General features: G+C 42.5%; 1 protein-coding gene across 1 annotated transcript in view; it reads right to left on the bottom strand.

The window, feature by feature from the left end:
* The window catches only part of DISC1 (DISC1 scaffold protein), a 295,725-nt gene that overhangs the window by 184,399 nt on the left and 95,724 nt on the right, over nucleotides 1–15,602 (bottom strand). Inside the window, exon 8 of the mRNA XM_007466997.1 lies at nucleotides 6,626–6,814. Within this exon, the coding sequence (XP_007467059.1) occupies nucleotides 6,626–6,814 (189 nt within the window). The remainder of the gene's footprint in view (nucleotides 1–6,625; nucleotides 6,815–15,602) is intronic.

Raw genomic sequence — 15,602 nt, 5'->3', positions numbered from 1 at the left:
AAGAGTGTATGAGTGCGCACGGGTGTGCACACACCAAGGTCCTCAAAAGACCCGAGTCCAAATGATGAAATGTAGCAAGAGGCTAGGATGGGCACTGGTTGCCGAGAATGACCCACAAAGCAGAACACCTGTCAAATACTCAAGATTCACATGTAGCCACCTTATGACACAGAATCAAGTTCCTGCTCCAAACAAATCAGCATGTCAAAAAAAAATGCCTGTTGCAATCGGGTATGAAATACCGTTGACGTTGTCATTGTATTCCCACCTAGGGGCTCTGTTAAGGGAGTATTGTTACGGGAGTATAAAAAGCAAATGGAGAGACTGGGAGAAAAGGAAGCAGCATCAGTAAGGATTTCTAAAAAATAATTGCATGGATAAAAATAGGAGAAGGAAATCAGAAATAGTTGAAAGCAAGAAAAAAAGGGAACAGTGTTGGATAGAATCATGGGAATTCAAGACCAGTAGGGACTAGAGTAACTGGAGTAACACGGAGACTTCCTCTCTGGCAGGGACTGTCTGATTCATTCTGATTCATTCTGGAACACAAAGGTGAGCACGGTGCCTGGCATATTGTAAGTGCTCAATAAACGCTTATTAAAATGATGGATGCACGCAACAGATGAATGGATAAAGAAGATGTGGTACATGTACACGATGGAATACTACTCAGCCATAATAAGGAATGAAATAATGCCATTTGCAGCAACATGGATGGACCAGAGAGATTACAATACTCAGTGAAGTAAGTCAGAAAAAGAAAGACAAATACCATATGGTATCGCTTGTACATGGAATCTAACATATGACACAAATGAACCTATTAACGAAACAGAAACAGACTCACAGACATAGAGAACAGAGCTGTGGTTGCCAGGGGGGAGGGGGTTGGGGGAGGGTCGGAGTGGGAGGTTGGGATTAGCAGATGTAAGCTTTTATATATAGGATGGATAAACAACAAGGTCCTACTGTATAGCTCAGGGAATTATATTCAATATCTTATGATAAACCATAATGGAAAAGAACATAGAAAAAGAATGTACATATATATATAACTGAATCACCTGCTGTACAGAAGAAATTAACACAACACTGTAAACCAACTATACTTCAATAAAAAAATTAAAATGATGAATGCATGGGTGGCAATGAAACTTAGAGATCTGGTTCTCCTGTGTCATACATCAAGCACCTGGGAAGTAGAAAGAATTTCACCCATCAAACCTCACACCGTGATGCTATACATGCCAGGTGTGACGCAGGTGATGGGAACCAACAGAACGGAAACTAAACTGACGCCTCCTATGAACTAATACAGGCTTTTTGCACTGCTGTGGGGATGCCTCCCCAAGGCATTATCACAATTGTTTAATAAAAGAGAAAGGAAGCTAATTACAAATTTCAAGCTTAGAAATTCACAGGTAAAAGTGGCTGAAGAGAAATAACCATACTCAGAGAGAGGCAAGAATAAACTGGAAAGAAGAAAACCTTGGAAAGAAACAAAAAATGCAAATGCATGTTTAACTGGGATCCTGATAACATAATTAATAAGATGAATCCAAGATAAATGATTAGAGACGTGAAGGCTCAGCTCACAGAAAAACCTGAGAAAAAAAGATTTTGTAATTTTAAAAAGAAGTTTCCCTTCAAAAGGTTCATATTATACATATATTCAATCTAAACAAACAAAAATTTCCAGTCAGAGAGGCAGACACAATTAATATATTTCCCATATAACAATCTAAGCTCCTTCACGTACAGAACCTGCAAGGGTCATCTGGTTCCCAAACAAATAGCTTGGGTCTCATTTACCAAAAACTCTATCACGATTCTGGCCCAAAGATAGCCAAGTTGTCCAGCAAGTAAATTTTAGTCAAAGCTCAGGGGAAGAAGAGACATTTGGTGTGTCTACAGAATGGGATCTCTAACCACCCCTTTAGGTTCTAGGGACCTAGGACCGGTGATGTCAGGTCACTGGAAGATTCCATATTTAAACTCAATTAGCCCAAGACCTTCCTAATTCACTTCCATGGCATTATACGTTAACAGAAGGTTTCTTAACATTTGGAGGAACTCAGAAAGACTCCTTCAAAAATCTGCTGAAAAAACATACAAAACCACAGATATGAAATCTGTGTACAGTTTCACAGTCTACCCATGAACTCCTGCTTTCATCAGCTAATTTTTTTCTCAGAGGTGGTTGGTTAACAGCCATGTGTGCTTTTGCATTTGCTATAAATCTATTCATGAGGACTTTCCATTACACCCTCAGAAAAATCATCTTTAAGAATTTAACACCACTCCACATTCCTGAAAACTTCGGGCTTTAAGCTACTTTTGAGGAAAACGATGCTTCACCTATCTTTTTTGCTCTGGCTTCTAGGAAGTTCATGATCACATCATATTCTCAACCAAAATAACTAACACTCATCATTAGCATTTTCTTGTCTCAACTTTTCCATTTTATTTTTTAATTTTGTTGTTTCCATCTTTGATATATAGTTATATATATTCCAGGCCTCCATTTCTTCTCCCCCCCACAAAAAAAGACAGATTTTATCCCCCTGTTCTAATTTTTCTTGAAAATTTTATCTAAATGTAGCTAATAAATGTGGAAAGGGAGTGACTGCCTATATATGCAGAACCTGTAAGGCACACAATCTCTAAACCAAAAGCTTTTCCTTAAAGTGACTTATGAAAGATGTTTCACCAGTGGACTTAAGAGTTAAAAAAAACTAATAGGGCAGGATTGTATGGGTGTGGCCTTTCTAACCTAAAGCAAAAGGTAGGTACTAGCCCCAAACCCTAACTGAAAAGTTGACGCCATTTCATCACCCTTAAAAACTGTCCCTTGGGACTTCCCTGGCGGCCCAGTGGTTGGGACTTCACCTTCCAATGCGGGAGGTCTGGGTTCAATCCCTGGTCCGGGAGCTAAGATCCCACGTGCCTCTTGGTCAAAAAACCAAAACATAAAACAGAAGCAATATTGTAACAAATTCAATAAAGACTTTAAAAAAACAAAAAACTGCCCCTTATCTGCCTTCCACTTCCTCCTTACTCACTGAAAGGCAAATAAATGAGCTTAAGCTGGACACAGCCAGCCATCACTCCCAGAAAAAAACAGCATTTGACACCCACACTGAGAATCTCTTTACGCATTTCACAGACCCTACACAGATTCCTGACAGCTCACTGGGCCACAGGCCCCGCCAGATTTTTGAGCTATATCTGCAGTATCTTTTCTACTTGGGCAGCTCGCGTAAACTGGGAAAATTCATTAACATGCTAATGATGCTCTATTTAAAATTCCAGCCCTGATTATTCTGTGATTAAATCTCTCCCCTTGACGTCTGCTTCCTTTATATCTGAGTTATAGTACGAAATCAACAATATTAATAAAGTACAATACATATTACCAACTTATCCACAAGGGATGGAAAAACAGTTATGTAAATCTCGGGGTTGTCTTTTTTTTTTCTGAAAAGCAGATGTAGCAAACTGTAAAAAAAGTTACTGATTTTTTTTCATCCCACTAGTTCTGTCTGCTGCCGCCCCAATCTGAATATCCAACTCAAGCATCTTCCATGAAAGACAATCAAACTTAACATTGCTCTCATTAAATTGGAAAATGAATTTTAAACTTTTTTTTTTTTTAAAGAAGATCCATGGTCTGGGTCTGTGATTCAAACTAAGGGAAGAAAGGACTAATATTTCATTTTAACATCTGGCCCCAGTAAATGAACAAATATTTGTGGTCTATTTACTATTTTTAATGACATCGTGCTGGGTACTGCCAACGACACAAATGAAACCGAAAGACAGTGTTTTCACCTCGATGGACTTACAGTCAGGCCAGAGACACGGGATGTAACAACATGGTAAGTGATCAGCAGCAGAGCAAGTTCATCTGTGATGAGTCATTACACATAGTCTTCCCATCATTACGAATCCTCTGAATGAGACAGACTGCACCCTAAGACTGCAAATCTCCCCTCCCGCTGTAGAAACAGAACCCTTGTTCACACACATGGCTGGGTCACCTGAGCCTGGGTCCCTGACCTTCATGGAATGACTTGTTCATCCCTGAATTGCCTTTTACTCCCAAATGCTGCCTTCTGCAATCACTGCTGGAAATCAAAATCTGTTGTTGCGAACACTACACAGCGCTCATTTTTTGAATAGTCTTATTTTAAAACGTTTTATCTAAGATTAAAAAGAGTCAGCTCATGGTAATACGTGCAGAAGCGTACTACGTCTTTGTATTTGCTCTACGTTTAAACTTGAGCACAGAGCTCCCTCCAGATTTTTAACTCTCAAAATGCAACAAATGAGAGAATATGGTCTTTGGTCTAGTTTTATTACTATCAATGGGTAAAAGCTTCATTTTACTAAGGAATTCTTTCTCTCTTTCTTTCTTTGTCTCTCACACTATCTCCAACCCAAGATTATTAATTCGGTTCACCCAAAGCCAAGTCACCTCAGATTGCTTAAAAATTAGCTTCGGCCTAAAGCAGAGGGAAAAGGGTAGCTGATCCAGCAAAATCCAAGTATAACATATAAAGAACGCCTTCACAACAGTAATGAGCCATCTGCAATTTAGAATCATCCATGGTAACAATCTCTCGTGCCATTTGTTTATGTTTTATTCATCATTTTGAAAATACTTAGTGAAGTGACAATGATGAGATTCAAAAAATACTTTACACCTCTTTTTTTTAAAAAAAAGAGATATTAATGGCTTTCAAGAGCTCAACTGTTCAAATGAAAATATTGCTGCATCCTATTATCTATAGGATGGATAAAAAAAGGTCCTACTGTAGAGCACAGGGAACTATATTAAATATCCTGTGACAAACCATAATGGAAAAGAATATGAAAAAGAATGTGTGTGTGTGTGTGTGTGTGTATATATATATATATATATATATCTGAGTCACTTTGCTGTACAGCAAAAATTAACACAACATTCTAAGTCAACTACACTTCAATAAAATTTTTTTTAAAAAAAGAAAATATTGCTGAACTAAATTTGTCCAAACTGGTTCACATCTTTATTCTTAGATATAAATTTCCCATTTTGCACCAAAAGACTTGGGATGACAACGTGAGACATTTCATAGTTTTCATTTTTTATTATTTAAAAAATTTATAGCAAAAATTCATTTAAAATATACAAGGTTAGTCCTATAATAATGTAATAAACTGCACCGTCACATCTTAGAGGCATGTGTTGTCATTTCTCAGGACTACAGTTACATGTTAAGGCTCAAATGCAGTCCCTAGTTACATATTTTGCAAAAACAAAGCTCTGACCTACAAAAGTGAAAAAAAGATAAGGCGTTCTGAGTTGCTGAACCAACTTGAGGGTGTCCACGGCTAAGAAGACACGATAATCCTTGACCATCCCATCTGTCATTCAAATAACTGTGAAGAAACCTCTCTCTACAAAATTTAGTAAGGCTTTAAAACGAACTTTATTCATAGTGAAATGACACACCTATTTCCGCTAGCTGATTTCATACTTACTTATTTGGTCTTAAATACTAATCTTCATTTACTTCAATTTGTGGAATATTTTCAAATAGCCCTATTTCAAATCTGGCTAACTAATATCTCCATTCTTTTATTTCTTTTTAAACAAGCATACTTTGTAAATACAGTCCTTTATTTGTATATATGCCTTTCATTTTCCTAGTAAATACTTCTTTAGGGAAATGATTTACTGTGCATGAACTTTGCCTTCCAACAACCTCTAGTTCCCAGGGGATGTGCAAGGGTGCGCGCACACACACACAATCTCAGGATCTTAATAAATTACCTCACTTAATTTGTACCACTTAACCAGCCTATGAGATGGATAATGCTCTTCTCATTTTACTGATGAAGAAACAGGTTCCAGCATCTAATATATTTTAAATCTAAATTTTCTTCCTATGATTTCATTCTGTATATTAGAAACTGAATCATCAGAAATCCTTCACTGTGTGTGTGTTTTGGGTTTTCTTTTTAAGAAATAGGTTTGGCTTTATCAATTTGGACTGAACCACCGTCTTCTGAAAGTACTCCTCAGAGTGAAGCCTCAAGGTGACCTCATTTACAGTTAACAACTGGACAGGAAAAGACCACATGAATACTTTAACTCCCCCAACAAACAGATACTTTGGCCAAGACAGCACCGGTATCTCTGGCGTCATTCTTCCTGGGGAAAGCACCTCTCAGAAAAGCCCACACAGAGAAGAGGCACTTCATGGTCTTTTCTCGGTTTTCCCAGAGCCACAGCCTGCTTTCATCTGCGATTGTGCAAAGGCAAGGAACAAAAGGGAGATAATTGTCAAACAGAGAAAATTCTCAAGAACTGTGCCAAGGGGGAGATGGCTCTAAAGAATCACAAGGCCATTAGCAAGTCCAGGGTAGAGGACGGGGAAAAGACAGAAAATGAAAAGGCATCTCATGCGATAGCCAAACAAAAGCTGACAAGAAATTCTGCCTCATTTGCCGAGGCTCCTGCCAAAAATATCCTCCAGGAAAAGTGCTGTGTGTCTCCAGGACACCCTTCACAGTGACGTTCACATAAAGCAGTACAATAAATACCACACATACACGAGACACCCCTGTGACCACTCACCATAGGCAGTTCTCCCCTGATCCAGTTCTCTCCTGAGGCTGCTGTAATCTTCTTTGACACTTGCCAATTTCTGGACGTTCCTGGAACTCAGCACCGACAGGTTGTGGAGAAGTCCCTCCAGCCCTTCCCTCTCGGATGTTAACGATCTAATCTCCTCCGTGAGCTCCTTGGCTGTACAGAAATGGTTTCCTGCGGAAAAGGAGGGAAAACAAGCGTTGCCGCATCCCTGCCTATGGAAGGTGCCGCTAGCATGCACTAACAGTGTGGGGAAAGGGGGATGAACTTTGCAGCTACATCCAACTGCATTAACAGTCTTCTGTGGAGGAATCTGGAAACACACTGACTGTCCTCCTTAAGCTGAAAAACCCACCAGTCCCTTTAGCAACTTATTCTCATTATATTCTTCTGCTTTAGGGAGTTGCATTGGCTAATTCACGTCCTTCTGAAACACGATGACACAAAAATATCACAGTGAAACCCAGGGAAGCCACATGGCATCATTCCGTACAAACATCCAAATGTCAAAGAGGTGAAATATTACAGTAGGGTGGAAAGGGACCGGGCCTTGGAGTCAAACTAGACCTAAATTCAAATCCCAAGTTCAAATCCCGGTTACACAAACTGCATGACCTTGAGCAAAGAAATCAGCATATGGGATTTCAGGGCAAACTTCTTATAAAATATGATTGTGCATTACAGGTGGCTACAAGAATAAATGTGAAATTCTATAAAGCTCTGAGCATTGAATTTAGCAGGGTTGCAAGAATCAAGGTCAATATACAGAAATCAATTGTATTTCTGAATATCAGCAGTGAATAATTAGAAGATGAATTTTTTTAATATCATGTGTATTTTAAAACTCAAAATACTTAGGGGTAAATTTAAAGAAATACGTACAAAACCTCTACACAGAAAACCATTTTAAAACTTCTGAGAGAAACTAAAGGAGACTTAAATAATTAGAAAGATATACTGTATATACATACATTGGAAAACTGAATACTGTTAAGGTTTTCATTTTCCTCAAAATGACCTATTGATTCAATACAATTCTAATCAAAACCTCATGTGGGTCTTTTGTAGAAACTGACAAGCTTATTCTAAAATGGTAAAAGAAAATGCAAAGGCCTAGCTAAAGCAAAACAATCCTTAAAAGGTAGAACAGAGTTAGCGGACATTTGCTACTTGATTTCAAACACACACTGAAGCTACAGTAAATGCAGACAGAATGGCACTGGTGTACAGACAGACAAACGGATCAATGGAAGAGAACAGACAGTTCAGAAGTAGACCCACCCTCACACAGTTAAGTAATTTTCAACCAAAGTGCCCACGCAAGTCAATGAGGAAAACAAAATACTTTCAACAGATGGTACTGGAACAACTAGCTACCTATATGGGGGAAACATTAACCTTGATACACACCTCAAATCATACACAGAATTTAATTAGAGATGGATCACGGACCTAAACGTAGAAGTGAAAACTATAAAGCTTCTAGAAGAACATATAGGAGAATATCTTTCTAACTTTGGAGTCAGAAAAACTTTAGATAAGACACAGAATATACTAATTATAAGAGAAAAAATGAATGAATGGGCTTCATCAAAATTAAAAACGTCTACTCCTCAAAAAATACCATTAAGAAAATGAATAGGCAAGCCACAGGCTGGGAGAAAATATTTACAATGCATGCATCTGATGAAGGACTTGAGCCCTGCAACTCAACAGTTAAAACACAAATAACCCTACTGAAAAGTAGGCAAATGACACCACAGGCACATTACAAAGATATATAACTGGGGCCGAAAAGCTTATGAAAAATGTTGATGATCATTAGTTGCCAGAAAAATGCACATTAAAGCCGTAGGGATTCCACTACAAAACCATTCAAGTGGCTCAAATTAACTGGACTGAAACTGCCTGGTTGACAAGCACGAGGAGTTACCGGAACTCTCCCGTGTGACGCGAGCATGAAATGTACAAGCACTTTGAGAAAGGTTCTGTCAATTTCTCATAAAGTTAACATACACCTATCCTTTGATTCAACAATTCCACTGCTAGGTATTTACCCAAGAGAAACCGTTGCAGGAAGAGGGACCCCTTCCAGGGCCCGAGAGTGGCCTCTTGTCTAACACTCAGAAATGAATTGTCCGAGAAGACACACGTGCTGACAAAGCAAGAGACTTTACTGGGAAGGGGCGCCGGGACGCAGAGCAGCAGCGCAAGGGAACCCAGGAGGACCGCTCTGCCACGTGGCTCGCAGCCTCGGGCTTTACGGTGATGGGGTTAGTTTCCGGGTTGCCTCTGGTCCATCATCTTGATTGGCCCACATCTGGTCTGACTCGGGGTCCTTCCTCGTGACGCGCGCATCTCTCAGCCAAGATGGATACCGGCACAAAGGGTTCTGGGAGGTTGGCAGGACATATGGGCTGGTGTCTCCTCCCTCCTTTTGGCCCCTCCCGAATTCTCCTGGTTAGTTTTCAACGGCAGTCGCTTATCGGGAACTCCTACTGTGAGACAACTCATGAAGCGGTAATATTACCGTGCCTGGCCGAGACAGGCAGTTTCGGTCAACAGTTCCCGAAATGAAATGAAACATGCAATCAACAAATACTTGACTCAAATGTTCACAGTTGCTTTACTCATTGTCCCAAACTGGAAGCAACCTAAATGTCCATCTAGAGGAGAAGGTGGAAACAGTGGTACATCGGAACTACCCAGCAAGGAAAAGGCACAAACTCTACATACACGCAGTGACGTGGGAGTATCTCAAGAAAAAGACACAAAAGAAGGCATACTACGGGATTCCGTTGATATTAACTTCTAGAACAGGCAAAACTAATCCATGGTAGAAGACGTCAGAACAGAGGCCATCTGGGCAAAGGGGGATGATGACTGGGAACAGGTACAAGCGTGATGTTTCTGGGGTGATGAAAATATCTTGATAGGGATGCTGATAACACAGGTGTCAAAATTCATGGAACTGTACACTTAACATGTGTGCATTTCACTGAATGTAAATCATACCTCAATAAAAAAGGAAAAATATATTAGGGAATATTTAAGTATGAAAATGATACCATAATTAATAAACATATCACATTAATAAGCACTCCATAAACAACAGTTATTGTTATTAGAGGGCTCCATTATATTTCCTAAGAGTTTATTATAACCATAATCATGATAACAGCTACTAACTTCCTCTCCTTCAAATCTCACCACAACCCTTGGTGATAATACATTCTATGTTATCTATTCCAAGATGCACTTTTTTTTTTTACATTTTAACATCTCTGAAACAGGGATGTGTCTTACAATTACTATTATCTAGGAGGCAGTCTGGATGAAGTTGCTATTACGTGATTGTCATTCTTGGTGGCCTGACTGAGCATCTGTATCCCCCTGCTGTTTCAATGTACAAACCCTTTAAGGACCCTCTGAGTCCCATTACCTTCTGTTGAGATGGATTTGTAAGATTAGGAAAGCACCAGTATTTAAAACTTGAAGAATGGTGTTAGCAGCTTGGCAGAAAATCCTACAGAAAAGCTCATTCTTGGAGAAAAAGAAAAAAAGTTGCATCACCAGTCGCCTCACTGATGCAGAGCATGATACTGTGTGGAGAAACAGGAGGCCTGACTTGAGTCGAACTGTGTTTTAGGACAGACGAAGTATGAAACATCTTAGGGAAACCTTAATCCATTCATTTTCCTTTTTAAAAGAGTGATATGTGATTTTTTCAAAAGCTTAACTACATCTAAAAGAGCTATTTCAATAAGTATAAAATAAAAACTCTAAGCCACAGAAAGCACTGTATCTTTGTTTAATTGACAGCGATTTTTCCTTCTTAGTAGCATATAAAATAATGGCTCATCTTATGGTCACTAAAATACACATTGTTATCTCTACGGTGGAGAAAACTGAAATCTAGAGAATTACATATCTTGCTGAAGCTTCCATAGCAATAAAATGCAGGGCAACTTTCCAACTCAAACATGGCTCAAAAATCCCTCCTCTTAAGTATTAAACTCTGCTGTTTATTTCTTTATTCTTATTATTTAATAGGCAGGTTTTAATATGGTATCAGTGTGGGAAAGGTTACACAATTTTTTCCCACTTTAAGGGCATTCTGCACACCCAGCCCATGCCATTTCTGTTACTGAAATCCATAGTTTCAGATTCCATGACTGCATAAATATCTGTTGAGACTATTTATTGTCTCTCACTATGTGGGCACATACGGAAAGGGACAAGGCACTGGCCCTGCTCTCCAGGAAGTTACATTGAATAAAGGGGATAAGATGTACAGTGGAAAAAAAAATAGGCAAATATGCTCTAGGAGGGCTCAGAGAAGAGTGATCATTCCAGAAGGGGAGACAGACGCAGGTTCACCAGCAAAGAACATAAGGTTCCCAAAAGGCGAAATGGGAAGCTTGTTAAGCAAAGGGCATTGTCTTGCGGGGGGTGGCGCTAGCAGAAGAGAGGCACGTGACCAAAGACGGGCCAAGACACTGACAAGAGGGCTCCAAATGCCAAGCCGATGGGTCTGGACCCATTTAGGAGAAACAAAGTCCTGATAAGGAGAGCAGACTGGATGCCACAAGCTTTGAGCTGTAAATGGAAACACAACGGAAACGTTTCTGGATCCGTGATTTCTACGTGAACAATGACCGGTGGGGGCCGTTGCGAGTGGAGCCCCCTATGAAGGGCCACAGAGAAGCCAAGGGACCTGCCACGCCGTGGGGAGACCGCAGGAGGAGCCCGCAGCCCCAGAAGTGTGATGGCCTCTGGGCAGAACTGCATGAGCACCCGCGGTGCCTTCAAGTTCCCTTCTCAGCCTGGGCTGAGGGAGCTCCCACCTTTCTGCTGGGCCATTATTTTCAAGCCAGAGGGTTAGCAAAATGGTGGGGTGAGCACCAAGACTGCCCCAGAGACACCAGGCAGGAGATGCCAAGTGTGCAGCTTCCTCTTGAGAACAGTTCAGAGAGAAAAGACCTCCCAAAACAAACAGCAAGACACTACAGAGACGGAAGGTTTCCTGGAAATACATCCTCAGGCCCTCCTGCGACTCATCACCGGCTCTGGAGGCCAGGGCCTTCATAAAACATGAGAGAGATCACTAATTAGGATCCTTGATCCGAAGGGGTGTGGCTTGGGAAAATGCAGCGTGCTGTGGATGTTTTACATACACAGAATGAGTGTGAATTCCCAAAGAGACAGATAATATCAAAAGCCATGCCATGATAACATGCTACACTGTCCTCGGTTAGTATTTCATAAGCATTTTGGCCTCAGATCCAAGCCCATGAGGCGAATCTTGCTTGATGCAGCCCTCCCCGATTGCTGAAACTGACCAGAGCTCCAGGATGAAAACTGAGAAAAAGAAATGCTGATCCCTGAAGAAAGTCCCATCAGTGACCCGGGGACCCCCAATCTCCATCACCCCGATGGGCCTTCCCTAAAGCCAAGGGGGAATCTGTGTACGGATGCATATCCGCCTTTGCATCGAGCTGTGCATATGCCTGCCTGCTCTGCAGCAAGCGAACCGCACTTGGGCCCTCATGTAGGTTTTTTAGAGCACCTGTCAAAATATTTTATTCTCCAAGTAACACAATTAAAACCCTCTGGGTGCCTGCCAAAGCTGAAACCGATTTTACTCAACCTGTTGTTTCTAACTACATCCTCAGTGTCTCTGAATTTTAAATCTTACCCTCCTCGACTTCATGCTATCTGGGGGTTATTTTCTGAAGTTATTGTTTGAGTCTCATTTTATAGATTACAGGGCTCTTGTTGTGAATTCTCATTTAGTCTTCCCAACAATCCAGGAAGGAGGTCTTGGAATGATTGCCCTTGGTTTCCAGTTGAAGAAACTGAGACCCAGAGAGTGACCTTCGTAAGGTCACCACGTTTTGGAGTTCTAAGATCACACATGAGATTACTGAACTTGAACTTGGTTCTTCCAACCCCATGTTAGGTGCTTATTCCATCAAATACAGCTCAGTAAGGGACTTGGTCAAAACATGGCCACAGATCATCCATAAAGGGAGGGAGAACCAAGATGGCTGAGGTTAAATCCTGTGCTCAGATGGGCTGTTTCATCCGGTCAGTCCACAGGCCTCACTATTACCTTCACCGGGGGACGTGCACACGCACGGTACTCGCTGGGCCACAGACATTTCCATCTGTGACGATCCTCCTAAAGATATCCTCTTCTACCTACCCGAATCTGAGCTATAATTCTTTTCGAGAGAAAAAGAAATAAAGCCAGTGTTGAACATAATCAAACCCCCAAATAATAGAGTGCTACATCTCTTCTCTGGCATGACACCAGATCTTTCGAGGAATTCCAAGCTCAAGTCCACACCCACTGGTTGGGCAGGACCACACCCTCTGCCTTCCAAGCCTCACGCTCAGCGATGTCAAGGCCGCGATCACCAACCAACTGCTCCCCGAACCCCCTCTGCATGGAAGCTCCTTTGGCTGGAATTTGCCATCTTCCACTCGTTTTGTTTCTTTCTTCCAGTCACCATGATTTCCTGAGATACCAAAAAGCATTTTGTGAGAGCAGAGCCCCGGTTTTGCACGTCAAACATTTTAGAAATGGTCACATTGGATAGAGAAGACAAGGGGAAGAGAACGCCGGAACACGGGATTTTACATGAAACACAGACTGCTTCAAAGAGCTTGAGAAAGCGCGGTGCCCGGCGAGAGACAAAATATACAAACAGACGATGGCCAGATCATAAATAGAACAGAAGCCCAGCCTGCAGCAGCCTGCCCGGGAAACCCACCCCTGTGTACAGTGACCAGCCTAGGAGGCCAGCTTGTAGGAAGTCAGATGCCATCTCTAGTCACAATCCAGGAAGCTGAACAATAACTTCTGGAACAATTCGCCCCAAATGGCCAGGACTTGATTAATAACAGCTTCCCTAATTTTTGTCCCTGCTTCCAGCTTAGGACCAACCAGAGTAAGTCAAATATGCTCCCCTTACCAGTTACGTCGGATGCTCTAGTTAACCCATCCCCAGCTTCTCCAGGCCAACAGCCTCCAATCACACGTGGAACCTTCCTTTGTTCCACCACGAAGCTTTCCCTCTCCTCTGCCTGCCTTAGAGTCTCTGCTGAAACACAAGCGATGGCGGTTGCCTGCCTTGCTATGGTAAAGCTCTGAACAATACCCCCTCCTTCTTCTCGCTTGCTGGCTCTTTATTTCCACCCTGGATAAACGTCATCTTTGAAAAATCTTTACCGAGCCTATCGGCTCCCCCAGCCATTGATCTAAACCATGAACTTTTCGAGAGAGAAGGAAACATTTTGCACTTATCTAGAAAATCTAGTGTTATTTCTAAGAATGTTCCTATTTCCCTCCAAATCATAAACTAAGAAAAAGAAGAATTCAGGTAATTCCCTAGTGGTCCAGTGGTTAGGACTCCATGCTTCCATTACACGGGGCACGGGTTCCATCCCTGGTCGGGGAACTAAAATCCTGCAAGCTGCAGGGCGCAGCCAAAAAAAAAAGAGAGAGAGAAAGATTTCAGGCTGCCATTTAGACACATCTGTCTCTAACTAATGCATTTTAGGTATAGATAATTTTTATTCTCTATAAAGGAAAAGTCAAATCAGACAGAACCATCTTTAAAAAAACAAATGTCTTGGAGTACCAGAGATATCTTGATATGCTATTTAAGAATAAATGATTATTTGAACTGTTTGTTCTTTGGAAACAGACAATCGGAGGCAGATGAGAAAGGAGATACACCACAAACCGAGGGGAGATCCTGAGGTGCAGAAACAACAGATTCTGGGGATCAGAAATCAACAAGTGAGGGTTCCATTTTTTCAAACAATTACTCGCATCGACTGTCTCCTGAGTGCCAGACATTAGGCAAAGCCCAGGAAAAAAAAACAGCAAGGTGACTCAACACGTGGACCAGAACAATAAGGGGGCTGCTTCAAGCAGGGAAAGGATGGAGCCGGAACCTCACGCAGGATGTCAACATGAGCAAAGCTTCAGAGCCCGGGCATCAGAGAGCTGGGCCTTGATGCTGGGGGCGGGGAAACGGTCAGAGCACAGCCGGCCCCATGCAAGATGACCATGGGACACCAGTCAGGTTACAGAGCATGACGGAAGCAGAGCCCAGTTACAGGACCCGGAGCCCAAGACGGAAGGCCAGGGACAGCCGGGAAGGATGCCTGTCGCGGAGACACAGACGCGGGTTCCCGCCACTGAGACATCTTCTGTTTCTGGGAACAGAAGGAGGGTAAGGAAGCCACAGCTGTGAAAGGAAGGAACGGCAGGCAGAGAGGTAACGGAGCTAAGCTCAAAACAGGAGTGTTCATCACCAGAGGTGAAAGGCTGGGCAAGGCCCGGCCCGGTTCTAGAAAAGGAGATAGGCCCCTACTTCTGCCATTGAAGTAGCATCCTGACCGCAGAGCCTGAGGCAGGCACACCCATCACACCCTCCTTGGGGCACAGAGACCATCCCCTCGCTCTCCCCGCAGCAGCCTCTGCCCAGCCTAGGGAGAGGCCAACGCAGTCGAGATTCACGTGAAGCGGGCAGTTTGGGCAGCACAGACTCACGGAGCCCTGGTCTGGGCGGGTTCCCTTTGGTGAAGCACCCTCCTGAGATCTTTGCTCTCATGTGCTGTCCAACCGCCAGTCGACAAGGTGGGCCTGAGGCTGCCTCTTGCGGAGAGAGGCCTCTCGAGCTCCACGCAGAAAAGCCTCAGTGAGGCCCGGGGGCATGGGGCCTGAAGTGGGCAGTCAGACCAGACCTGCTCCGGGCCTCAGGGAGATGCTCTGAGCCCAGGAGCTTGGGATCCAGCCATGACATTGACCAGGCCTCCAGGGCTAAGGTTAATTTCCTGGCCTGGGGAGGGGACCAGCAGGGCTCTGGGCTTCTGAACTCAGTGCTGAAAACCAAAGGGACAAACGAAGGCTCGCCATCAACGAGCGGCCCCACCTAGTTCAGCA

The sequence above is a fragment of the Lipotes vexillifer genome, unplaced genomic scaffold (genome assembly GCF_000442215.2).
Source record: "Lipotes vexillifer unplaced genomic scaffold, Lipotes_vexillifer_v1.1 scaffold410, whole genome shotgun sequence".
Classification (NCBI taxonomy): Eukaryota; Metazoa; Chordata; class Mammalia; order Artiodactyla; family Lipotidae; genus Lipotes; species Lipotes vexillifer.
The sequence above is the reverse complement of the archived record's forward strand: the minus strand, read 5'-3'. Positions and strand labels throughout refer to the sequence as shown.